Source organism: Ornithorhynchus anatinus, chromosome 5 (assembly GCF_004115215.2).
Source record: "Ornithorhynchus anatinus isolate Pmale09 chromosome 5, mOrnAna1.pri.v4, whole genome shotgun sequence".
Lineage (NCBI taxonomy): Eukaryota > Metazoa > Chordata > Mammalia > Monotremata > Ornithorhynchidae > Ornithorhynchus > Ornithorhynchus anatinus.
The window spans coordinates 76,108,740-76,135,460 of NC_041732.1; the positions used below are offsets into that span (position 1 = coordinate 76,108,740).

Sequence of the window (26,721 nt, forward strand, 5' to 3'; positions counted from 1 at the left end):
ACGCCAGGCTGACAAATCAAAATCTACTTTCCTGGAGAAGGAGGAAGAGAGGAAGAGGAGGAAGAGGAGGAGGGTGATGCTGAAGCCTGGTCTTTATTTACCCACCCCACTCAAGTGTGTCCATCTTTGATCAGTGCAAACACATTAGATCGTCTCAGCATCCTCTCTCCAGCCTGGACCCTGACTAAGCCAGCCAGTTGCTGCCAGTCACCATGCTATTATCTGTTTGCTTTTATAGAGAGAGTGCTGAAGAGCAGGAAATGGAAAGAGGTGCAAATTCATTTAGGAGAACATTTTCAAGGGATGACCGGATCCTTTATTAAAACCCACATGAACTCAGCCATCTCCCTGCTCCAACCCCAGCCATCTTGTCCAAGTCATCCCCAAACAACATCTTGTCTCTAAACATCCACCCCCATCACTACCCCGAGGGATCCTCTAAGCCTTCTTCTGGGGCGGCAGTCAGAACGCTTAGAGCCTGGTTTCACCAAATCTTAATGGAGCTTTTGCGTCTAATTATAGTTACCACCATCGGGCCCCCCAGGTCACTGAGGTACTCCCACTCCAATTTCCCGGGGACAGTCTCATCTTTGGAATGTCCTAGGCTGGCCCCTGCCCTTTTAGAAAGAACCGGCTTTGGGAAAGAAGAGCAAACAAAATGAAGAGGACTGATGGGAAACAGATACCAGGAGGCGTGAAAGGAATTGAGAAGGCAGCCTGGCCTAATGGATTAAGTACTGGCCTGGGAGTCAGAGGACCTGGATTCTAATCCTGGCTCTGCCAGTTGCATGACCCTGGACAAGTCACTTAACTTTTCTGAGCCTCAGTTACCTCACTTGTAAAATGGGAATTAAGACTGTGAACCCTCTGAGGGACGAGGGAATGGGTCCAACCTGATTATCTTGCATCTATCCCAGCACTTAGTACGATCGATGCCTGGCACACAATAAGTGCTTAACAATACCATTAAAAAAAAAAATTGGGAAAAACTGATCCAAAAGAAGAAAGGGCTGGGGGCAGGGGAATGGCTTAATATCAGTCTTCCAGCCTAAGAACTTTTAACACTTAGGCATTTATAACCAACCTCAACATTTATGAACACATGAATTCAACTGAATATTGAATTATTTACGCGGCTATTTCACCCTAAGATTGTCCTGCTCCTACCTGCTGGACTCTTGTTCTTCCTCCAGCTCTCTCACTGTAAATAATTAAAGTCTAACCATCTTCCCCATTAGACTGTAAGACCTGAGAGGGCAGGGACTGTGTTCTTTGCTTCTCATATACTCTACCAAGCACTTAGCACAGAGTAAAAAAACCAGCACCTAATAAGGGCTCGATAAATACAACTGATGACCTAAAGAGTTCTTATCAAAGGTAACCTGAAGAAGGCAAAAAACATACTTGATTAGCAGCAAGAGACTCTAGTGAGACATAAGGCAGAATTTCCTGAATGTCAGGGGGATGAAAAGCTCGAGTATCCCTGGAAACCTCATCCATCTGTCCTGAGTGAGGCTGGACCAGAAGACATCCTGGGATCCCTCTCAGGCTTAGGATGGCGGTTAAGTCTCTACAGAGGCACAGTGATTAATCCTGAACTATCTTGGGCACTGCTCACCCTTCCCAGCATCCCTTGCATGACTTTCTCCTGCCCAGATCCCTACTCCAGTCCAGTAGGAAAAGTCTTCGGGGACATTGCTTCAAAAATACTGGCTCAGGCTGGCTCAGGTTAACACGTCAGGGGGTCTTGGGAGGGGACCCCGGCCCCACCGGGGCTTGGACAAAGCAAGAGGGGGGAAGACATGGGATTAAGGGGCACCTTTTGTTACCTTCCTTCCGTTTATAATCCTATTGATCAGTTTCCTCACGGAAAATCCCGCTGGGCCTTCTCCATCCCGGCAGGGTGGGGAAAACAGCTAAGAACACAACTCAGAAGAGTCACATTCCAGAGGCGGAGACAGAATCCCGCCTCCCACCTCCTGCCACGACCCTGGCTTCCCAAAGGTTATTTTTCAACTTCCTTCGGGCCCAAGGAAACCATTCCTGGGTTAAAGGCAGAATTTGAGTCTGTGGGGTTTCTTGAACCACAGATGATAAAAGTCTCCTTAAGAAGCTGGTATTCGCGGATGGCTCTAGAATCCGAAAAGAAAATATTTATTTCCTTTTTCTGCTTGTGAATCAGAACGTTCTATTTAAAGAAAGTCCTCTCTGCCGCATTGCAGCCGAGTTATTACCCCTTATGGAAATAAGGGCCAAATATCAAGGAGGTATTCTTAGTCACTCTCTCTTTCTCTCTCCTTTTTAAAAAAAATTCCTTATATACCCATGTTTCAGTGCTGGGCCGAAGATAGGGCAGCATTTCATGGCATTCTTGAGCTAAAAATGTCTAAACTTGATGTCATAGTGTTTGGGGAAGTACCAAACAGGGTTGAGGGGGTTTGAATATGTACCTTGTAATTAATGAGACCTTTAGAAATGAGGACTCCTTCAGATAAGATACATATACCTGCTCCAGGGCGTTCTTCTCCTACCCTAAACTCCCAAATATCAGTGGCTCACTGGCCTGACAACAGTCTCCCACAAAGCTCTGACTCAGGAAGAAATGCCTTTTTTGAGGAAATCTGATTATTTCTCCCCGGGTAATAAAACCCCAGAGCGTTTTCCACCCCAACAGACTCCCGAAGCGGGAAAGTGAGAGATGGCAGAGTCTAGGGCAAGACCCAGAATTCAGCTGCACAGACTTGGAGTGAAGACTTAGGAGAGGAATTGGCCAAGAAGAGGGTCAATGTGATGTCTGGGCCATGGCCCAGGATTTCTCCAAACCCAGAGAACTGGGTGGGGGGCACAGGAGGGTACCAAAATTTAGAAATTTCTCCAACACAAAGACTCTCATTCTAAGTTGAGGAACCACTGATCCGAATCAGGTAGCATCCCAGTGTTGAAGCAGTGCTCACAGCAACACCGTTGTGCTGAGTGAGGAGAACGGGTGACGACAGGATACCCGTACAGCTGCTTGCTAAAGGGAGAGCTGAAATTCAGAAGCCAAAATCAAGGAGGGCAGAGGAAACATTTTAAGGATATCAGCATCATCAATGGTTTTTATTGAATGTTTACTACATGAAGAGCACTGTCCAAGGATCTGACAGAGGCAAAGGCTCACACAATATTGCATCCCTGAGAAAAACTGGAAGCCAAATGATATAGACAGACCTGCATGGCCCACTGCAGCCTGGAAAGGAGCGGCTCTTTTCCTGTCGAAGCTTTGTAAGGCTCGTGAGTCAAGGGGGCCAATGGGAAAATAGCACCAGACAGCAAATAACAAACACACAGCACACTGAGGGACCGACGTGCGGTTGGGACTGTGGCTATTTATTCATTCATTCATTCATTCATTCAATAATATTTATTGAGCGCTTACTATGTGCAGAGCACTGTACTAAGCGCTTGGGATGAACAAGTCGGCAACAGATAGAGACAGTCCCTGTCGTCTGACGGGCTTACGGTCTAATCGGGGGAGACGGACAGACAAGAACAATGGCAATAAACAGAGTCAAGGGGAAGAACATCTCGTAAAAACCGATGGCAACTAAATAGAATCGAGGCGATGTACAATTCATTAACAAAATAAATAGGGTAACGAAAATATATACAGTTGAGCGGACGAGTACAGTGCTGTGGGGATGGGGAGGGAGAGGTGGAGGAGCAGAGGGAAAAGGGGAAAATGAGGGCTTAGCTGCGGAGAGGTGAAGGGGGGGTGGCAGAGGGAGTAGAGGGAGAAGAGGAGCTCAGTCTGGGAACGCCTCTTGGAGGAGATGAGTTTTAAGTAGGGTTTTGAAGAGGGAAAGAGAATCAGTTTGGCGGAGGTGAGGAGGGAGGGCGTTCCGGGACCGCGGGAGGACGTGGCCCGGGGGTCGACGGCGGGATGGGCGAGACCGAGGGACGGCGAGGAGGCGGGCGGCGGAGGAGCGGAGCGTGCGGGGTGGGCGGTGGAAAGAGAGAAGGGAGGAGAGGTAGGAAGGGGCGAGGTGATGGAGAGCCTCGAAGCCTAGAGTGAGGAGTTTTTGTTTGGAGCGGAGGTCGATAGGCAACCACTGGAGTTGTTTAAGAAGGGGAGTGACAGGCCCAGATCGTTTCTGCGGGAAGATGAGCCGGGCAGCGGAGTGAAGAATAGACCGGAGCGGGGCGAGAGAGGAGGAAGGGAGGTCGGAGAGAAGGCTGACACGGTAGTCTAGCCGGGATATAACGAGAGCCCGTAACAGTAAGGTAGCCGTTTGGGTGGAGAGGAAAGGGCGGATCTTGGCGATATCGTAGAGGTGAAACCGGCAGGTCTCGGTAACGGATAGGATGCGTGGGGTGAACGAGAGGGACGAGTCAAGGATGACACCGAGATCGTGGGCCCGAGAGACGGGAAGGACGGTCGTGCCATCGACGGTGATAGAGAAGTCTGGGAGAGGACCGGGTTTGGGAGGGAAGATGAGGAGCTCGGTCTCGCTCACGTTGAGTTTTAGGTGGCGGGCCGACATCCAGGTGGAGACGTCCTGGAGCCAGGAGGAGATGAGAGCCTGAAGGGAGGGCATTTGCTGTATGCAGGGCACCATCCTAAGGGCTTGGGAGAGCTGGACTAAGTGGCACGGTCCCGGGCCTCAAGGAGCTAACGATCCACTCGATCAACCCATCAATCAATGGCATTCATTGAGTCCTTCCTGTTTGGAGAGCACTGTACTAAGCACGAGAAGCCGCATGGCCTAGTGGAAAAGCCGCATGGCCTAGTGGATAGAGCATGGGCCTGGGAGTCAGAAGGTCCTGGGTTCTAATCTCAGCTCTTCCACTTGTGTGCTCTATGACCTCGGGCAAATCACCGCACTTCTCTGTGCTTCAGTTAACTCATCTGTAATACGGGGATTAAGACTGCGAGCCCCTCGTGGGGCAGGGATTGTGTCTAACTTGATTTGCTATATTCACTCCAGCGCTTAGTACAATGCCCAGCACAGAGTAAGCACTGAATAAATACTACAATTATTATTATTATTATAGAGAGATTACAGTACAACAGAATCAATAGACATATTCTCTGCACACAAGGATCTTGCAGTTTAGAGGAGGAGAAAGGCATTAAAATAAATTACAGTTATGTACATAAGGGTTGTGGGGTTGAGGGTGAGGTGAACGTCAAGGGTTTTAAAGTACAGATCCACATGCAACAGGGAGAGAAGGTGAAGGGAAAGGGAGTAGGGGGAAAGTGAGGGCTAAACTGGGGAAGGTCTCTTCAAGGAGATGAGATTTTAATAAGGCTTTGAAGGTGGGGAGAGGGGTGATTTGTTGTATATGAAGGGGGAGGGGGTTACAGGACAGAGGGAGGACTTGAGCAAGTGGTCAGCGATAAGATAGACAAAATTGAAGTACACTGAGTTAGTTATCATTGGAGGAGTGAAGCATCTGTGCTGAGTTGTCATAGGAAATCAGCAAGGTAAGATAGGAGGGGGCGAGTTGATTTAGTACTTTAAAACCAATGGTAAGGAGTTTAATATCTGTCTCCCTCTCTAGACCGTCAGCTCTTTGTGGGCAGGGAATACGGCTGCCAACTCTTGTATTGTACTCTCCCAAACGTGTAGTATAGTGCTCTGCACCTAAGTGCTCAATAAACAGCATTGACTCCAATCTTCGAAGCCCTTCTGAAACTACATCTCCACCAGGAGGCTTTCTGTGATTAATCTCTCATGACTCCGTGCTATTTCCCCCCCTTCTGCCACTTCAGTACTTCCCCAAAACCTAAGCGCTTAGCTCACTCCCTCGGCTCCCTTGTCACTCTCCCTGCCCCAGAGGGACCGTGACTGACAGTGTGGATAAAGCAGGGGTCTGGGAGTCAGAAGGTCACGGGTTCTAATTCTGGCTCCACCATGAGTCTGCTGTGTGAACTCGGGCAGGTCACTTCACTTCTCTGTGCCTCATTTACCTCATCTGTCAAATGGGAATTGAGACTCTGAGCTCCACATGGGACAGAGAATGTGTCCAACCCCATTTTTTTCTATCCACCGCAGCTCTTAGTACAGTGTCTGGCACAGAGCGCTTAACAGATACCAAAATTATAATTATTATTATTAATCATAATCTCCTCCCCCTCCTGAATCATTCATTCATTCTATATTTATTGAGCGCTTGTGTGCAGAGCACTGTACTAAGCACTTGAAAAGTACAATTCCCAAACTCACCCCCTCTAGATGATACTTACGTATCATAACTTTAAACTCTGTTGATTCCCCTACCTGCAATTTTCTTTCAGTGCCATCTCCTCCACTTGGCTACAAACTGCTTGAGAGCCGAGATCATCTCTACTATCTCTGTTGCACTCTCCCAAACAGTACAGTGTTCTGCACAGAGGAAGCCCTTAATAAATACTGCTGATTGACTGACTGATTGAGATTCTCAGCTTTACTAGGGTGAGGAAGTAAATCCATGAAATGAAAATGATCCGTTCCTGATTCACTGACTAAACGCATCAGGGGGAGGGATGGGAAATTCATATGTATCACCCAGAAGTGGTTTTAAGACTCTTTACACTCAAAGCTCCTTGTGGGGAGGGATCATGTCTACCAATGCTTTTGAATTGTTCTTTCCCAGGTGTGTAGTACAGTGCTCTGCCCACAGTAAGCACTCAATAAATATCACTGATTGATTGTACTGCAAGGGATAGTAAAACCAAGTTGATTGAAGTGACAATCTCCCTAAAGGACTATTTCTGGATTCAATCTCAAGCAATAATAATAAAAATAATTGTGGTATTTATTAAGCATTTACTGTGTGCCAGGCACTGTACTAAGCACTGGGGTAGATACAAGCAAATTGGGTTGTTTATAATCCCTGTCCCACATAGGGCTCACAGTCCCCATTTGACAGATGAGGTAACTGAGGCACAGAGAAGTGAAGTGACTTGCCCAAGGTCATGCAGCAGACAAATGGCCAAACTGGGATTAGAACCCATGACCTTGTGATTACCAGGCCTGTGGTCTATCCACTATACCACGCTACTCCTAGATGTTGTCTAATGAATGGGAAGGAGCTGTGCTCCGGAGAACCTGGGACTCCAGAGGTGTTCTCAAGAAAAGACTCCATCCATGGCAGCGGGGTCGGAGACAGAGAGTGAACAATAGCAGCACTAAAATAATCTGACCCCTCTTCCACCTCACGATGTAATAATACCAGCATACAGACTCACAGAAAAAGGGTTTTCTGAGAAACTTCGTAAAACCTAGACAGTTGCTGAGTGCCTCTGTGCTGCAGCTCCCAAGCTAACCATGCATAATAATAATGTTGGTATTTGTTAAGCGCTTACTATGTGCCGAGCACTGTTCTAAGCGCTGGGGTAGACACAGGGGAATCAGGTTGTCCCACGTGGGGCTCACAGTCTTCACCCCCATTTTACAGATGAGGTAACTGAGGCACAGAGAAGTGAAGCGACTTGCCCACAGTCACACAGCTGACAAGTGGCAGAGCTGGGATTCGAACTCATGACCTCTGACTCCAAAGCCCGTGCTCTTTCCACTGAGCCACGATGCATTGGGGCAGAGTTCTACAGCACAGTGTGGTGCTTTGTCTGTCTCCCCAACTAGACTGTAAGCTTGTTGTGGGCAGGGAACATGTCTATTTATTGTACTTTCCCAAGCGCTTAGTTTGCAGTAAGGCCTCAATAAATACAACTGAATGAATGCTCCGGTCAGTTTGACATTTCAAAAGCCTCTGTGCTCCACTGCACCCCGGCTCCTTCGTCATGCTCCCTGCGCCAGAGGGACCACGACCGGTCTGAGACAAACTCAGTAGGATGACACCACTCTCCTCTCCCTCCTGAATCCCCAACTCGCCCCGTCTAGACTGTCAGCTTGTCACGGGCAAGGAGCGTATCTACCAACTCTGTTTTATTGTACTGTCCCACGGTCTTACCGCAGGACTCTGCAAACAGCAAGCGCTCAATAAATACCATTGATTGATCGATTGATTCTTTCTAGTGGAAAGGTGTCTGACTCCTTTTTCGCTCCCTGCAACACAGCTTGGTAACCTGAAGGAGACATTGCATGGGAGAAGAGTAGAAGGTGGGAATTGACAAGCAAAGAAGTGAGAGCATAAGAGCAAGAAATGGGGTAAGGGTGTGTGTGTTTGTGTGTGAGGCTGTGAACAGGTGTTCAGAGGGTGGAGGAGAATACATTTAAGAGCGTGAGGGGTTGTGAGAGTGAGAGAAAATGTGTGAGCGGATCTTTGTTTATGCTAAAAAACACAGATCATAAGCTTTTTGTGGGACTGGAATTGTGTCATTCATTCATTCATTCATTCAATAGTATTTATTGAGCGCTTACTATGTGCAGAGCACTGTACTAAGCGCTTGGGATGAACAAGTCGGCAACAGATAGAGACAGTCCCTGCCGTCTGACGGGCTTACGGTCTAATCGGGGGAGACGGACAGACGAGAACAATGGCGATAAATAGAGTCGAGGGGAAGAACATCTCGTAAAAACAATGGCAACTAAATAGAATCGAGGCGATGTACAATTCATTAACAAAATAAATAGGGTAATGAAAATATATACAGTTGAGCGGACGAGTACAGTGCTGTGGGGATGGGGAGGGAGAGGTGGAGGAGCAGAGGAAAAAGGGGAAAAAGAGGGCTTAGCTGCGGAGAGGTGAAGGGGGGGTGGCAGAGGGAGTAGAGGGAGAAGAGGAGCTCAGTCTGGGAAGGCCTCTTGGAGGAGGTGAGTTTTAAGTAGGGTTTTGAAGAGGGAAAGAGAATCAGTTTGGCGGACGTGAGGAGGGAGGGCGTTCCAGGACCGCGGGAGGACGCGACCCGGGGGTCGACGGCGGGACGGGCGAGACCGAGGGACGGCGAGGAGGTGGGCGGCGGAGGAGCGGAGCGTGCGGGGTGGGCGGTAGAAAGAGAGAAGGGAGGAGAGGTAGGAAGGGGCGAGGTGATGGAGAGCCTCGAAGCCTAGAGTGAGGAGTTTTTGTTTGGAGCGGAGGTCGATAGGCAACCACTGGAGTTGTTTAAGAAGGGGAGTGACAGGCCCAGATCGTTTCTGCGGGAAGATGAGCCGGGCAGCGGAGTGAAGAATAGACCGGAGTGGGGCGAGAGAGGAGGAAGGGAGGTCGGAGAGAAGGCTGACACAGTAGTCTAGCCGGGATATAACGAGAGCCCGTAGCGGTAAGGTAGCCGTTCGGGTGGAGAGGAAAGGGTGGATCTTGGCGATATCGTAGAGGTGAAACCGGCAGGTCTCGGTAACGGATAGGATGCGTGGGGTGAACGAGAGAGACGAGTCAAGGATGACACCGAGATCGCGGGCCTGAGAGACGGGAAGGACGGTCGTGCCATCGACGGTGATAGAGAAGTCTGGGAGCGGACCGGGTTTGGGAGGGAAGATGAGGAGCTCAGTCTCGCTCACGTTGAGTTTTAGGTGGCGGGCCGACATCCAGGTGGAGACGTCCCGGAGGCGGGAGGAGATGCGAGCCCAAAGGGAGGGGGAGAGGACAGGGGCGGAGATGTAGATCTGCGTGTCATCTGCGTAGAGATGGTAGTCAAAGCCGTGAGAGCGAATGAGTTCACCGAGGGAGTGAGTGTAAATGGAGAACAGAAGAGGGCCGAGAACTGACCCTTGAGGAACTCCAACAGTTAAAGGATGGGAGGGGGAGGAGGCTCCAGCGAAGGAGACCGAGAATGACCGGCCAGAGAGGTAAGAGGAGAACCAGGAGAGGACAGAGTCGTGTCCAATCTGATGATCCACCCTAGAGTTTAGCACATAGAATTTATTACCAAAACTAAGGAGACGGGGGCAGTATGTAGATACGAGACAGCAGGAGTGCAGGAAAGTCTAGATTTTTGTATGTCCCCCCTCTAGACCGTAAGCTTGTTGTGCACAGAGAACATGTCTACCAACTCTGAGGTATTTTACGCTCCCAAGTGCTTAGTACAGTGCTGTGCACACAGTAAGCGCTCAATAAATACCAATGATTGACTGATGTCTCTACGGCTGAGAGTGTGTACTGGGAGATGGGAAAAGAGAGAGAGAAAATAGTGGGGGTGAAAGAGGGAGAGAGGAAGTGGGGGACAGTCGAGGCCAGTTTCCTACAACTTGAGGAAGCGTTTAGGTCAGCTTGGTCACCTGCATGTAGGACAATAGATCCATCCACCAGAATAATAATAATAATAATGTTGGTATTTGTTAAGCGCTATGTGCAGAGCACTGTTCTAAGCGCTGGGGTAGATACAGAGTAATCAGGTTGTCCCACGTGAGGCTCACAGTCTTAATCCCCATTTTACAGATGAGGTAACTGAGGCACAGAGAAGTTAAGTGACTTGCCCACAGTCACACAGCTGGGATTTGAACCCATGACCTCTGACCCCCAAGCCCGGGCTCTTTCCACTGAGCCACGGTTACAGAAGCAGCATGACCTAGTAGATAGAGCATAGGCCTGGGAGTCAGAGTGACTCGGGTTCTAATCCTGGCTTCTCCACTTGTCTTCTGTGTGTCCTTGTGCAAGTCTTTTAACTTTTCTATGTCTCAGTTACCACATCTTAAAAATGGGGATTAAGACTGTGAGACCCATGTGGTATATGGACTGTGTCCAACCTGATTAGCTTATATCTCTCCCAGTGCTTAGTACAGGGCCTGGTACATAGTAAGAGCTTAACAAATACCATAAAGAAAAAAAAACATTTCCCATTCTGGGCCAAGGAGAGGCAGGGAACCCCAGGTCTCTGATTAAGACAAGTGGAGATGATGGGACTTTGGGGGGCTGAGATGGAAGTGGGACCTCATATGTTTCTTAAAAGGCAGGGGTGACCAACCTGGAAAAGTACCAGAGAAATGTAATTCAGAGTCCCAGAGTCAGGGAACTGGATTGGTAAGGCTGTACGGAGAGAAGGAGGAAGACAGAAAGGGCAGGTAGGTGCAGGACCAAGGGGAGGGGGACAATCTCTCCTCAGTCACTGAAAAACTCCCCCATTTCCATAATCTTAATAGGAAGAAGTTCATTCATTCATTCATTCATTCAATAGTATTTATTGAGTGCTTACTATGTGCAGAACACTGTACTAAGCACTTGGAATGGACAATTCGGCAACAGATAGAGACAATCCTTGCCCACTGACGGGCTTACAGGCTAATCGGGGGAGACAGACAAAAACAATAGCAATAAATAGAATCGGGGGATGTACATCTCATTAACAAAATAAATAGGGTAATAAAAATATATACAAATGAGCGGACGAGCACAGTGCTGAGGGGAGGGGAAGGGAGAGGGGGAGGAGCAGAGGGAAAGGGGGGCTTAGCTGGGGGGAGGTGAAGCGGGGATAGAGAGGGAGCAGAGAGAAAAGGGGAAGGTCAGTCTGGGAAGGCCTCTCGGAGGAGGTGAGCTCTCAGTAGGGCTTTGAAGAGGGTTAGTTTGGCAGAGGTGAGGAGGGAGGGCATTCCAGGACAGCGGGAGGACGTGGGCCGGGGTCGACGGCGGGATAGGCGAGAACGGGGGACGGTGAGGAGGTGGGCGGCAGGGGAGCGGAGCCTACGGGGTGGGCAGTAGAAAGAGAGAAGGGAGGAGAGGTAGCAGGGGGCAAGGTGATGGAGAGCCTTGAAGCCTAATAGTTTTATTGTGGGGCAGCATGTTGTTTATATCTGGTATGAGATATTCTGTCTCCCACTGTGTTTTTTTTTAAATATAGTATTTGTTAAGCATTTCCTATGTGTCAAACACTGTTCTAAGCACTGGGGTAATAATAATAATAATGGTATTTATTGAGCACTTACTTTGTGCCAGGCATATCTACATTTTACAGATGAGGTAACTGAGGCACAGAGAAGTTAAAAGACTTGCCCAAGGTCTTACATCAGACAAGTGGCGAAGTCTAGATTAGAACCCAGGTTCTTCTGACTCCCAGGCCCATGCTCTATCCATTAAGCCATGCTGGGACATATATATAATTAGGCTGGAAACAGTCCATGTCCTGCAGGGGGCTCACAGTTTATATAGGAGGGAGATCTGGTATTGAATCCCCATTTTACAGTTGAGGAAACTGAGGCACAGAGAAGTCAAATGACTTGCTCCAAGTCACACAGCAAGTAATCGGCAGAGCCGGGATTAGAAGCCAGGTACTCCGACTCCCAGGCCCATGCTCTTTCCACTTCCATGTTGCTTCCGCTATGTGTGATCGTTGGCAAGATTCTTGACCTCTCTGGGCCTCCCTCTCCCTTGGGATCAGACAAGGATAACGAGACCACCCTGCCACTTGGGGAGGGGAGCTGAAGGGGGAAAGCAAAATGTTGGAGGAGAGGAAGACTTAGAGAGAGAATGAGACATTTATTTCTATTGGTAAATCACTTTGAGATCCACAAATGAAAGGAACCCAAACAGCCGAGCCCCATCATTATGATTATTGCTTTATGAAGTTAACTGGGTTAATGGCATTTTCTAGGCCTATTCCCCAGGCCCCCAGCATTCTCTGGCCATATTTTCCTCCAGGTTGTCACTCCCAGCCATCTCTTAATTAGCAAAATAAACAGCACTATGATAAATGCCATTATTTACTCAACAAATGATCAAAATCATTGTTTTTTCAGACCCCAGGGGCAATAAAGCGAAAACATAGGGTGATTTATTCGGGGGACTCTGACTGGTGTGTTCTGTGTCAGCAAGTAGGAGAAGAAAGCGGCAGCGAAGAGGAAAGGGAATTAATGCAGTCGCGGCTTCATGTGGAATAAAAAAGGGAGGAGGGGGGTGCATTTGACCAGGGTTGCCTTCCTCGAAGAGGTTGGCAAACCAGGGGCAATAGGGGAGGTGGTTGCCCAAGAACCACAGAACATCTAACCGATTTTTAGAATTTGACCAAATGATCTAACCAAGATTTTAACCCGCAGCCTGACAGCTCATTTCGGTCAGGAAGCCTGAGGGAATTGCTTATGGCTGGGTCACTGAAAAACACTTCAGCAAAATCCCCGAGTAACAGGTGTGGGTTGGAGTCCTAAAAAAATAGCACATTTTAGAAGAAAACTTTGAAACACACACACACACACACACACACACACACACACACTTCTCTATGCAAATATATGTGGGTGTGTGAGTATATGTGCATATGCGTGTATGTGTGTGTTTAAAGAACTAATAAGGTTCAGGAAATAAGAGAAGGAGAAAGGATTGAACACGGAGCAAACTTGATTCTTCTTGTTTGGCTAAAGGGAAAATTTCTACACCAAATCATTATGCGTCCTCTTCTATTTCAAGGTTACATGCTGCCTCACGTGTGCCTGGCTTAGTCTTTTAGGCTATTAACAGAGTAATGAGTAAGCGCTTAGTTTTGGAAAATGGCACCCTTTCACCTCTTCGACTGAGAAGTTGTTTCTAGCGTGGCAAGGGACGGGGGGAGAGAATTTAACCCTGAAATGCAGTTTGGACCTGGAAAGTCGGTTGGGTATGAGGAAAACAAGTGAAAAACTTTTCCACATTTTCACTGTTTGGAGCCAGGAGAATGATCCAGAGAGTAGTGTGCATTGTGTGGGGAAGCAGTGAAAGAGCACAGACCTGAGAGTTAGAAGATTTGGGTTCTAATTCTGACTCTGCCAATTGTTTCCTGTGTGACCTTGGGCAAGTTAATTGACTTCTCTGCGCTTCAGTTATCTCATCTGTAAAATGGGAATTAATTCCTCCTCCATCCAACTTAGACTGTGAGCTCCAAGTGGGACATGGACGGTGCCCAACCTGATAAACTTGTATCTACCCCAGAACTCAGAACAGTGCCTGACACACAAGAAGTGTTAACAAATGCCATAAACATTAAATAAACAGATAAAGTCACAACTTCTCTGTGCCTTGGTTTCCTCAACTGTAAAATACCCTGTTTCCTTTCTAGTTGGACCGTGTTAGGGAACAGTGACTGTATCTGACATGCTTATCCTGTATCCCCCTCAGTGTTTAGTACAGAGCTTGGTCTTTACTAAGTGCTTAACAAATACTACTTCTTCTTCTTCTTCCAGGACTGGAAAGATTCTAACTTTCACTTTATTCTTTAAAGAATGAACTCCTCTCAATCCCTGAGCGAAGAGGGTCACCTGATCTCAGGACAGAGAATGCTCATAGAATCCACCATTTTCTCACAGAATGGGCCTACCCTGAAGAGTGAGGGACCAACTGAGCAGGATCACGGAGAGCACAGTGTTTCGGTCCATTTGGGTCGGAAAGCGGGGGCTTACGTCCCTGAGGGACCCCATCTTAAAGTGTGGTGTCAGCAGGGCCCCTGGCCTTCGCTACTAGCAGCGTCTGAAGCCTGCTACGATGGAACCCAAAGAAACAGTTCCTGCCCTCGAGGATTTTACCATCTAATGGAGGACAACAGCACCCACAAATTCTATTCAAACAGTGAAAACAGGAGGAAGAAGAAAGAAAAACCTGGTAATAGCCACCAGGAGTAAATATCATATATATTCACTCACTAGTAACAGTAATAATATTTATTAAGCACTTACTGTCCACCAACACTGATTTTACTGTACTCTCCCAAGCACTTAGTACAGACCGCTGTGCGAAATTAGTGTTCTATAAATAAAAGTGGTGGTATTTGTTAAGTGCTTACTATGTGCAAAGCACTGTTCTAAGTGCTGGGGGATACAAGGTGATCAGGTTGTCCCATGTGGGGCTCACAGTTTTAATCCCCATTTTACACACGAGGGAACTGAGGCACAGAGAAGTGAAGTGACTTGCCCAAAGTCACACAGCTGGCAAGCGGCGGAGCCGGGATTCAAACCCATGACCTCTGACTCCCAAGCCCGGGCTCTTTTCCACTGTGCCGTGCTGCTTCTCTTAAATACCACTGACTCTGTCTGCAGAGCCCTGTACTAAGCACTGGGGCAGAATACACAGGTGGGAATTGAACACAGTCCCTGCCCCTCCACAGTCTAACTCCCTCCACTGCATAAATCCACCCTCTCACACCCACATCTTTGAGGAGGAAGTAAAAGATTGTTTTTGTAAGCAGTGATAGCAGTGTGCTCTGAGGAAGGACGAAGAGAAGCGTCAGAACACGTGAATGCCACAGAACAGGCTTGTGTTGGGGCGCTTCTCCCATGAGACGTGCTTACAGGCTCTCGGCAGGAGGGGTTACCACAATTTACCAAGGGCCCATTGTATGCTGAACGTGGGGGAGTTGAAAGAAATAGGAGATGCAGTCTCTCTTACCTTCCTCTTCCATCTCTCCTTTCCTCTTCCTTGTTTCCTTCTTCTCTCTCTCTCCCTACCAACCCAGTTCCCTGTCTCTGGGATTCCAAATTCCATTTCTCTGGAACTCTCCCAGGTCACCCCTGCCTTTTAAGGAAGATATGCAATTTGTAATGGAGGTAGAACTTCTGTCTGGGCCTTACAAAGTCCCACCACCTCCCCTTATTGCTAGACTTAATTCTTTTATATGACATCACTAAAAGCCATGCCCCTGTTTCCAAGTTGCAAAAATTCAGGCCCAAAGCGGGGCAATTATTTCAGTAAGTTTGGTAAGTAGACACGGACCTATAATATGCCACCCAACTGAGCAACAGTAGAAACTTAGATCCCAGGGATGAGTGAATGTCAGTACATACCAGCTCAGGGTGGCTGGTGAGTTGATGCAATCTGGGAAAGAGGGAATTAATAGGGGCCGAATTCCTGACAGAAGTGGGCTGTTAAGAGGGCTTTGCTGGTACAAAGACTTACGGTCTGGGAGATCCGAGTCAGTTGGCCTGGTCTGCTCTTCTTTCTCCATTTCTGCCCTTCCCATTTGGTACTAGCAGGGAGCAAATGGTCACTCAAAGATGGGGCTCTGATTCTTCCTCTGTCTAGTCCCCAAGCACTTAGAGGAGCTCTCTGCACCTTTAGGCTGTAAGCTGCTTGAGGGCAGGGAACTAGGTCAAAACTGTTAGAGAGTAAACTCCTTGAGGGCAGGGGACTGGCTCAACACCATAAGACCATAAGCTTCTCAAAGGCGGGGAAATGCAACTTGCTGCTGTTGTACCCTCCCCATGTGCTTAGTACCATATGTTGCAAACAGTAAGTGCTCATATATCTCTGATCAATTCATTAGTGGTAATGAAAATCCAAAAATCCAATTATTCTGATAATTCAGGTTTTGCGAAATATATTTTTGTTTCAGTATTTGTATATATCTTAAAAGCGCCTCTGGCCTGAAATAACTGGATAATTTGCTGAAGGACTGCTGATTAACATAAAAAGGGAATCCAGCAATTATCCAGTGAAATTGAGCAAATGAAGACACTAAAGAGCTGGATTTACAGCTCTTGGGGAAGCAGTGTGGCCTAGTGGAAAGAGCATGGGATTGGGAGTCAGGGGACCTGGGTTTTAATCGTGATTCTGCCATTTGTTTGTTGTGTGACTTTAGGCAAATCACTTTACTTCTCTGTGCTTCAGTTACCTCCTCTGTAAAATGGGGATTAAGACTATATGGGATTGGGACTGTTTCCAAACCAATTATCTTGTATCTACCCCAGCACTTAATATCCCAGCGCTTAGCAAGTACCACAGTTATCACTTAAAATACCAGTGTCTTCTACTAACCAAACACCAGGCAACTTGACTTTTCCCTTTCCCTGTTTAGATGCACCTGAGTCATTGGAGTTTTCCTGAACCCCTCTTCTTTCCAACCACATCAACACTGGCAAATTCTTGGCAGAACTAGGGTCAGCAGTAGGCTACTTTCACCCCAAATATCCTAAAAATTGTGGCCCAAATGTGTGCCTGGCCTGAATGAATCAGGTGACTGGTGTCAGCCCAGACGGGGGAAAGACTCTTAGAATAATGTCTTTATCCTCCCACTCTCATCGGAATCGAATAACGCATCAGACTGAATCCCTGTGAATGTGGGATTTGCCATCGATAACTCACAAGGATTACTTAAAACAACATGTCTGGACAAAGAACTTCTGCTGGCTTCCTTTCGCTTCACCCGGCACGTCACTCGAGCCGGGAGAAAATCCCCTGGGACGTGCAGCCCTCCCCGTTGCCTTGACGGTCTTCTGGACTTGGAAGGGCGGCTCAGTTCCCTGCACGAGTTCTCTCTGGGTTTGCCCAACTCTCCGCACAAAGCAAGGTGAGAACACTGGCCCTGAACAATAATAATAATAGTAAATGTGTTATTTGTTGAACGCATACTATGTGCCAGTAACCGGGGATTTCAATGTGCCCCTCATTATGGAATTGAGTAAGCATTCCGTGGCATACATAGTGCCAAGGACTGGAGTAGGCGTGCGATCATCAGAACGGATACGGTACCCGTACCCATACCGGGTTTAGAATCAAAGAGTTGGGGCGAGCAGGTATTTTATCCTCGTTTTACAGGTAAGGAAACGGAGGCCCAGAGAGGTGAAGCGAGCTGCCCAAGGTCATCCGGCAGGTCAATCACATCCGGGTCTCCTGACTTTCCTCCCCCTGCCATTGGGCTCTGCAGCGGCGGCCAGGTCAGGGGCTGGGCGGGCCAGTGGAGTGCCACCTGGAACAAAGGTCTAAGACGGAGCACCAAAAGGCCAGGAACCGCCACTGAGCTCACAAAGGAAACAAAGTCAAGGCAGATAATGGTGGGGTGCCTCCACCTCTGTTTGAGGACGTTAGATTAAGGGCAAATAGCTCCGACCGCTGGCATGACAGGTAGCTGTCAGTTCATGATCGGGGAACCAAAGAATCAGGCCGAAATCTGAGGAGCAACATGGAGGGAGAAAGTTCCCTCACGTCCACCCAAAATAAATAATATCGAAAAGTCAACATGTATGGCAGATAATAGCAACAGCCAGTACCAGGATTGGAATTCAGGAGAAACGGAGATATGGACCATTGCTTAAAAATAAGCAAACAGACACGTGGATCAGACTCTAATAGACATGAACAGTGTTTCGTCAAGGTCACAGAAAAGGCTGGCTTCCGGGCTCATATCCCCTTGAACGTCCAAGATCCGTCGATTGGTCAGATGGTTCCAGATGGAACAGGAGCCCGGGGAAATAGAGAGAAATGCAGCTCGGTGTTACTCGGGCCAGGGCTTGGTAAGAAAGGGCAGGGCCGGTTCACAGCCAGAGGACATTTGCATACCAAATTCCTTGACGGATAATTTCTGGGGTTCCAGACGGTGTCTCTCGCTTGCTCCCAGAATTACTGGGTTGTTCCCTAAGCTCAGCTCCATTTCCTAGTGCCCCTTGGTGCTCTGTAAGAACTGCAGGGTTCTCCTGATTCCAAGTCTTTTCTCCATGAAGTCCTCGATCCACTGCTCTGCAGGGCAAAGGGGTAGCCCAAGTGCAGTTTACAAGCCACCTTCATTCCACATCCAGGAAAGTAGAGCTGTGCTTTTTAACGTTTGAATCTGCAGATATCTGGCTCACTCCTTCTTTCCTTCGACCAAGTCTTAAGACTAGATCTACACACACACACAAACACACACACACACTCTTCATATGCCTATGTATACGTACTTGGAAAAAAAATACCTCACTTAGGACTGAAATACTGCACAAAAAGGTACAATAGAGTGATGGTGGTTTGCATAGAGTCACTTGCAGGCCCTAACCCCTGTCAGTCACAAGGCCAGTTCACACAAAGATTTTTTTACACACGGGACCCACACGAGGCTTTAGTGACCACAGGGTATGGCCGATACTGTGCCAGAGCACCATGACCCAACAGGGAGTCATCTTGGTAGCCACTGTGGCCTTCTCCATCATGTCAGTCAGGTGTTTTTCAGGATCCCCGCTTAGGCCGGTCCATCTAGCGGAATGCCCTAGGTGGTTCTTGGGTCAGAACCCTTCTCCACAGATGGCCCAGCCCAGGCAGGCACTGCCCTACGAGCCAACTGAGACTAGAACCCAGAACTCCAGATTCCCAGAGCCAGGCTCTTCCCTGGGACCAACCCAGAGTTTCACAACGGGTTAGCACATGATCTATCAATGTACTCAAATAGCAGCAACTTGCCTCCCTAATAGCTTCCTTTGTCTTAATTCAGTTACACATAGGATTTACCGATCAATCCTTCCCTGGTCCCAGACAGAACTCCTCAGAGTAGGTGTCAACACTAGGTTTTACCAAAGCCTTAAAATAAGCCATTCCTTTATCACCATACAGTCCTAAGCTCCTAGAACCAGATACAGACATCTGTCTTCACCACCATTCAACGTGCCCTTCCTGTGCCAGTCGAAACTGAAGTTGAGTAATTCTCAACTCTAAGGCTGGATCCGCCTTGCTCAAAAAACCCCTTTCAGGATCCAGGTTTCCCAAACCACCTTCCCTGTCGATATGACAATAATTGGCTGACAAGAAACTGTACCGTAAATAGGAGGGCCAATTTTGGCTTGGGGACATTGGCAGACTGATATGTCTCTTGCTATCTAGGCACGGATGAGGTTCATTTTAAAAAATCACCCTGGAAAGTGTGGGAACGTGAAGGGAGAGTTCCTTAGGCCACCCATCGCTGGCCAGAGAAAGGATCGCCATCACTACATCTCTCTCCAACACCCCATGATGTGGGAGAGGGGCTTTGGTCAACAAGAAGTAGCCAGTGATTGGGCATCGCCACTTCCATTAGCTGTCCAACCTCCCTCCTTCTTCCCTTTCCTGGTCAATGATGGGCAGGGGTCATATAAAATTGGGAATGCCATTCCCTTGGAACCCGTGGCAACCCTCCTATCTCCCCTTCCCAGAATATCCTCAAAAAGGTCTCAAGGCTGTCTCCAAACTCAGCACAATGATTTTCTCAAGGGGCCTGGAATCGCGGCAAATGGAAAAAGTTCAGAGCAGTCCTTAATGTGATAGCAGACTCATGAGGAAGCCTGGAGGAGTGAGATGTTATTGAGAGATAGGGACAGGATGGTTCTTTTGTCTTTTGAGTTCATCTGTGACTTGGTGATTACAAACACCTGTGAAAACCTCTAATAACTGCCTAATCAGGGAGCTTGGAGTCCTCATTCAGAGCCCAAAGTCGGCATGATATGTAGAGAATGAGATGGCCACCTGGCATGAGCTGAAGGTTCAATAACATTGGGAGGAAAAAGAAGATAAGCTGCCCTCTACGAGACATTGAAGATTCAGGAATTCCCAATTCCACGAATGGGCAATTCATCTTCCCGATGCTCCTGGGTGGCCATCTTACCACATAAGATATCCAGAGGGAGCCGGGTGATTTTAAAGGCCTCAACTCCTTAAAGAGGCATTCCTGCTAAAGGAGCAAGGGCCATCTTTAGGGATAGAGAGACATCTACAAGGGCCTTTTATGTGTTCTGAATGGCGACATGTAAGTGACAGCATGAAATCAGATGGGAGAAATATGCCATTAGTGAGCCTTCTCTAGCCACCGGGGAAAGGGAGGGAGGGGCTGCTTTTGCCCCCACGGCCCAGGCCTGCATCACGTAAAGAGTCCACCCACGAGAAAAACGACGCGGTCCATCACCGTCCGCACACTCACCTCCCATCCAAAGTTCGTCTCTTTCAATGAGGTTCTTTGGTACGGACACGTGAAGGCCCGAGTCTCTCCCCAACTTCGATCTTCTTTTTGGCCCAGATCCCCAACCGGCCCCGGGATCGAAGACTCTCGGGAGTTCAAAATCTGGAGGGATTGGAATGTCATCGGGAATGTAGACGGGAGCTTCGTACGGCGAGCCCTCCTTGGGGGTGAAGTCCTCGCTGGTGGGAAAGGGGGAGGGGGGCCCCACGGGGATGGGGGACATGATGCTATCCTCGGTCTCCTCTTCTGCACTTTCGCCGGCCAATGAGGTCTGGGTCAGTCTCGTACATATTATTTACAATGTCGCTGTCACCTGGAGAAGACAAGGCAGCGGCCTCAGCATCAAGGTTAGAGAACGTTCGCTGAGCTCCCCATGCGCAGCGCCGTATGGGGCGCTTTCCGTTTCATTGGGATAGACAGGGAGGGTTGCTGAGAAACCAGAAAGAATTCCCAGAATCTCTGGGTTGGGCTGGATGCTGAGAACCCATTTCCCCACCTCGTCCCCTTGCCTGCTAGCATCCTCCCCGATCACGCTGGCCTCTCTTCGGAAAAATGGGAACCCGTCCAACCTATAACACGCTGGGCGGGGAGAGGTCTCCACTCTCCGATGCCAACACCTCTCCCTCTGTGGCCTGGTCAGATGAGGAACTGTCCCTGCCTTCAGGAAAGGCTTCCCTAGTTGCCGGCTCTGCCACTTGTCTGCTGTGTGACCTTGGGCAAGTCACTTTACTTCTCTGTGCCTCAGTTCCCTCATCTGTAAAATGGGGATTGAGCCTGGAGCCCCACGTGGGACAGGGACTGGGTCCAACCCGAATTATCATGTATCCAGTGCTTAGTATAGTGCCTGGCACACAGTAAGCCCTTAACCAATACCATAATTATTATTATAATTATTGCTACTACCCTAAGATTGACCGATGGGTTGACTGATTGACTGACTCTGTTGCTGCGGTTGGAGCTTGTTTTCTGTTGGCCTGGAGCAAGGGATGGGGAGGTGGGGGACTGGGAACCATCACCGTGAGGATGGGGGGTAGCTCGCTGGGGGATATGTGGCCCGCAAAACCCTCCCTTTGCTCCTTGCTGCCTTTAGCTCAGTGGGCTTCAGGAAAGGCTGTTCTCTACGGTTCAGAACTACGATCAAGGTCACTCTGCGGTCACTAATAGTAATAATAATAATGTTGGTATTTGTTAAGCGCTTACTATGTGCAGAGCACTGTTCTAAGCGCTGGGTAGATACAGGGTAATCAGGTTGTCCCACGTGGGGCTCACAGTCTTCATCCCCATTTTACAGATGAGGTAACCGAGGCACAGAGAAGTTAAGTGACTGCCCACAGTCCCACAGCTGACAAGTGGCAGAGCCGGGAATTCGAACTCGTCACGCTGACTCCCACGCCCGGGCTCTTTCCACTGAGCCGCGCTGCTTCTCTAAGAAGAAGGAAAGGAGAAAACCAAGTCAGCCCTCCAAGGGAACAGAGGTTTAAGGGATGAATGGAGGGACACCTGCCTTGCCCCTCCTGTCTCCAGCCCTCCAGACTGCCCCTGCACAGGGGGATGCTGGGAAGTCCTGTCCCCCATGGAGATCCACAAATTTCGTCGGGAAGGGGGAGCTAACCATGGCCCCTGGGTGCCCACAGCACCAGACAGAATTCACAAAGGCAGAAAGGCCTCATGGGAGGAGCATGGAGACTCGGAGTCTTGGCTCAGATCTGCATGATCTTGGGCAAGTCGGTCAATCCCTCCGAGCCTAGCTTTCCTCATCGGAAAAATGAGGAGAGCACTACTGTCTCTCCCTACCTCACGGAGATGACAGCAGGCATAGAATGAGATCACTCATGCAGAAGCACTTTGGGAAAATAAAAGCGCTCGAGAAAAAATAAGGAGTTATTATTAGCAGGAATATCTCCGGCTCTTTCCCGAATATTCTGGTTTCCAAACCAAAGATATGGCAGCTCAGAAATATCCAGTGCACCTCCCCAGAGGGGCAGCGTTCACGTCATACAGGTTTCCAATCAGAAGAACTGACCATCAGGCCCCCCAGTACTTCTGCTCCACCCCACACCCGTGCTCTCGACGACGTCCAGGTTAAATAGCAATCCCTGGGGGAGACGGAACTTTTTATGACTGAGGAAATCATTTCAGATTTCACCCACCGATCTGTTCAGGAACTAACAAAATGTTTTCTTTCAAAAGAAACCAACGACTCCAAGAAAAAAAAATCATGTGGATAACACTTATTTAATTTAGCGGCATTCAGAGAAGTAATGATTATGTTTTAAGTGGCCAACGGTTCCTTTTTAATTGACTCGTAGGGTCCTTTCAAAAATGCAACAACAGAACTGCAGCTGTTGTTTCCTTCAGTCCCTAAAGATCTGAAGTTGTTTAGGTTTCAAAGAACACCCCCATAAAACATTTCAATTGACTGTGTGTAGAATAAAGGTAAATTATAAGTAGGGGTAATTAACATGCTACATTGTTACTGGGAAATTGGTAACTGCATTGAGCGAACAAACAAAATCAGGTTGGAAAATGGAGTCTCCCTACAATGCATTCCCTGAACTCCTAAAGAATGTGGATGGTTTCACCTTCTGGGACAATTACGGAATTAGTGCTATTATTTTAGGGAGGTGAAGCCACAGAGAGAGAAGGGGTGAAGTGCTTGTTAAGTCCACATTTCACTGCAAATTTTTTAGTTTAGATATTTATTTCCCCCTTCCTCAAAAAAATTAACCTGCTTCGGGAAAGAGACAGCATCCAGGGCTTGTTTGATCGAGCATCTGAACAACTGCTCATGGGGCAAAGGCAGTGTTGGAAGCCGGGGACCCTGCGATAACAACCACATCACCACCACCGGAGTCTGGCACTACAACGGTGGAAAGAGCCCGGGCTTTGGAGTCAGAGGTCATGGGTTCGAATCCCGGCTCGGCCACTTGTCCGCTGTGTGACTGTGGGCAAGTCACTTCACTTCTCTGGGCCTCAGTTACCTCATCTGTAAAATGGCGATAATGACTGTGAGCCCCAAGTGGGACAACCTGATGACCCTGTATCGACCCCAGCGCTTAGAACAGTGCTCTGCACATAGTAAGCGCTTAACAAATACCAAGATTATTATTATTAAGTCACTTAACTTCTCGGTGCCTCAGTTACCTCATCTGTAAAATGGGGCTTAAGACTGTGAGCCCCACGTGGGACACCCTGATTCCCCTGTGTCTACCCCAGTGCTTAGAACAGCGCTCTGCACATAGTAAGCACTTAACAAATACCAACATTATTATTAGAGGAACTGGGATTAGAACCCAGATCTTCTGACTCCCAGGCCTGTGCTCTTTCCCCTTGGTCAAGCTGCTTCTCTAAGTATCTCATATCAGGCTCCCTGAGGGAAGCAAATGTCACCATCTCCAAAGCACACCGGGAATACCAGCACATCTTGAAAGACCTGCTCGTATATTCATTCATTCATTCAATAGTATTTATTAAGCGCTTACTATGTGCAGAGCACTGGACTAAGCGCTTGGAATGTACAAATCGGTAACAGATAGAGACAGTCCCTGCCCTTCGACGGGCTTACGGTCTAACTGGGGGAGACGGACAGACGAGAACAATAGTTGCGGTAATAATGATAATTATGGTTTTTGTTAAGCGCTTAATATGTGCCAAGCACTTTCTAAGCCCTGGAGTAAATACAAGGTAAGCAGGTTGTCCCTCGTGGGGCTCACAGTCTTAATCCCCATTTTCCAGATGAGGTAACTGAGGCCCAGAGAAGTTAAGTGGCTTGCCCACGGTCACACAGCCGACAAATGGTGGAACCTGGATTAGAACTCATGACCAGTGGTAGTAATGACAGTACTTATTGGGCACCAACTTGAGTGCAATGCGTTGTGCTAAGCACTTTGGAAGATACAACAGAACTTCAGGACTCTTTCTCCCCCCTCGCGGCAAGGAGTTGATAATAATGGGGGAGGCAGAGCAGAAAAAATTCCCCGAAGAGTGGGAATCGGAGCAAATAAAACAGACAAGTGCTGAGGCAGGACATGAAGAAATCCAAACCAAGTGGTACAGGTAGCCTAGGGAATGATGAGATGTAGGCACGGCGTGGGTGAGACGCAAGTCATACATTTCTAAGAGAGAGAGAGGCCCCAGACACAGATCAGCACCAGCATTCATTCATTCATTCAATAGTATTTGTTGAGCACTCACGATGTGCAGAGCACTGTACTGAGCGCTTGGAATGTACAAATCGGCAACAGATAGAGACAGTCCCTGCCCTTTGACGGGCTGACAGTCTAATCGGGGGAGACGGACTGACAAGAACAATAGCAATAAATAGAATCAAGGGGATGAACATCTCATTAAAACAATAGCAATAAATAGAATCGAGGTGATGTACATCTCATTAACAAAATAAATAGGGTAATAAAAATATATGCACTTGAGCGAATGAGCGCAGTGCTGAGGAGAGGGGAAGGGAGAGGGGGAGGAGAGAAGCAGATTGGCCTAGTGGATAGAGCATGGGCCTGAGAGTCAGAAAGATCGGAGATCGAATTCCGCATCTGCCACTTGTAGGCTATGACAGCTTAGGCAAGTCACCTCCCGTCTCTTTTCCTCAGTTACCCCAACTGTAAAATGGGGATGAAGGCTGTCAGCCCCATGTGGGATAGGGACTGTGTTCAACCTGATTAACTTGTATCTATCCCAGCGTTTAGAACAGGGCCCGGCATGTAGTAAGCGAGCTAGTCCCCTAGACAGTGAGGTCACTGTGGGGAGGGATCATCACCGTTTATTGTTGTATGGCACTTTCCCTTAGTACGGTGCTCTGTACGCAGTAAGAGCATTAATACATACCGTTGAATGAATGAATGAAAAATACAAAATAAAATAAAAATCCACTCCTTCCAAAGTAGAGTTGGGTATCAAACCCAGGAATCCCAGGTTCCCTGCCCCCAAGAGACTGGCATTCCCCACCCACTCAGTGACACCTCTTTCCTGCTGTGCTGGACAGACCTCCCAGACCCAGATCAGGGTAATTTGTAGACGTACCGCTGTCGTTGGCAGCCCAAACAGAGACCTACAATCACGTCTAACCAGGCCTCATTTAGGGCAGGAGAGTTTCCAATCACACTTCTCCGGGACGTCGCGAGGCGCTGCCAAGGACGTGAGTCTTTTATGACTCTGGAAATATATGCCACACAATAGCATGTTATTTACTTGTAAGGAAACCTGAAATTCTTTATTTGGGTTTTGCGGTAGTTTCAGGTTATGAGTTCACGACTGCGCTGATCGTTCCTCCGAGTTCTTGAGGGCAGCCGACCAAAATAAGGCACACGAGGAAGGAGGGAGGGGGGGAAGTGGAGTTCCCAAATGGAGAGCTGGAGGGTATAAATCTCCCCCTCCTACCAAGGATTCACCTCGGTCCTAGTCAATTCTGCCTCGAGTCTAGAAGGCATTTGTTAAATGTTCCCCAGTTCTGGCTCACACTTTCTCTCCTCAGTAAAGTTCTTTCACTCTATCCATGGTATTTATTGAGCAGGAACTGAGTGAAAAGCACTGTACTAAGTGCTTGAAAGAGAAATAATAATAATGGCATTGGTTAAGTGCTTACTATGCACCAGGCACTATACTGAGGGCTGGGGTGTATATAAGCAAATGAGGTTGGACACAGTCCCTTTTCCACTTAGGACTCACAGTTTCGATCCCCATTTTACAGCTGAGGTAACTGAGGCCCAGAGAAGTGAAGTGACTTGCCCAAGTTCACACAGCAGACAAATGGTGGAGCCAGGATTAGAACACACAACCTTATTGACTCCCAGGCCCGGGCTACCTGCCCTCAAGGAGCTTAGAGTCTAAAGGCTGAAATCTAGTTTGGCGCTTTACCAGAGACAGCCCGGAGAGCTGGACACTGGATCTTAGAAAATAGATCGAAGAAGGGAAGAAACCTAATTGGCCCCGCTCACCTCTCACCGCACCAGATGTGGAGTTTGGCCCCATTTTGGAGTCTCCCCCCTTTTTCCTGCCAGGTTTCACCCCAAACCTCTCCTAGTCACTTAGTGACGTCATCGAAAGTCCCCCTCCTCTTCTCACCTGCCCCTTTCCCAACCGGCCTCCAGATTCGTGACCAAACTGGGGCTTTCCCTACCCAAACATTTCAAACGAACCGTGCTCACCCAGACTCCGGGAACCATCCTGACCGACGCCAGGAAGAGGAAGTCATTTCCTACCCTGACAATCAGCACTGTCTCTGG

The 26,721-nt window shown here is 48.3% G+C and overlaps 1 protein-coding gene across 1 annotated transcript in view; it reads right to left on the reverse strand.

The window, feature by feature from the left end:
- Positions 1-26,721, reverse strand: part of PRDM16 (PR/SET domain 16) — a 627,415-nt gene that overhangs the window by 372,433 nt on the left and 228,261 nt on the right. The window contains 1 exon segment of the mRNA XM_029065169.2: positions 20,447-20,798. Coding sequence (XP_028921002.1) covers positions 20,447-20,608 — 162 coding nt within the window. The 5' untranslated portion in view covers positions 20,609-20,798.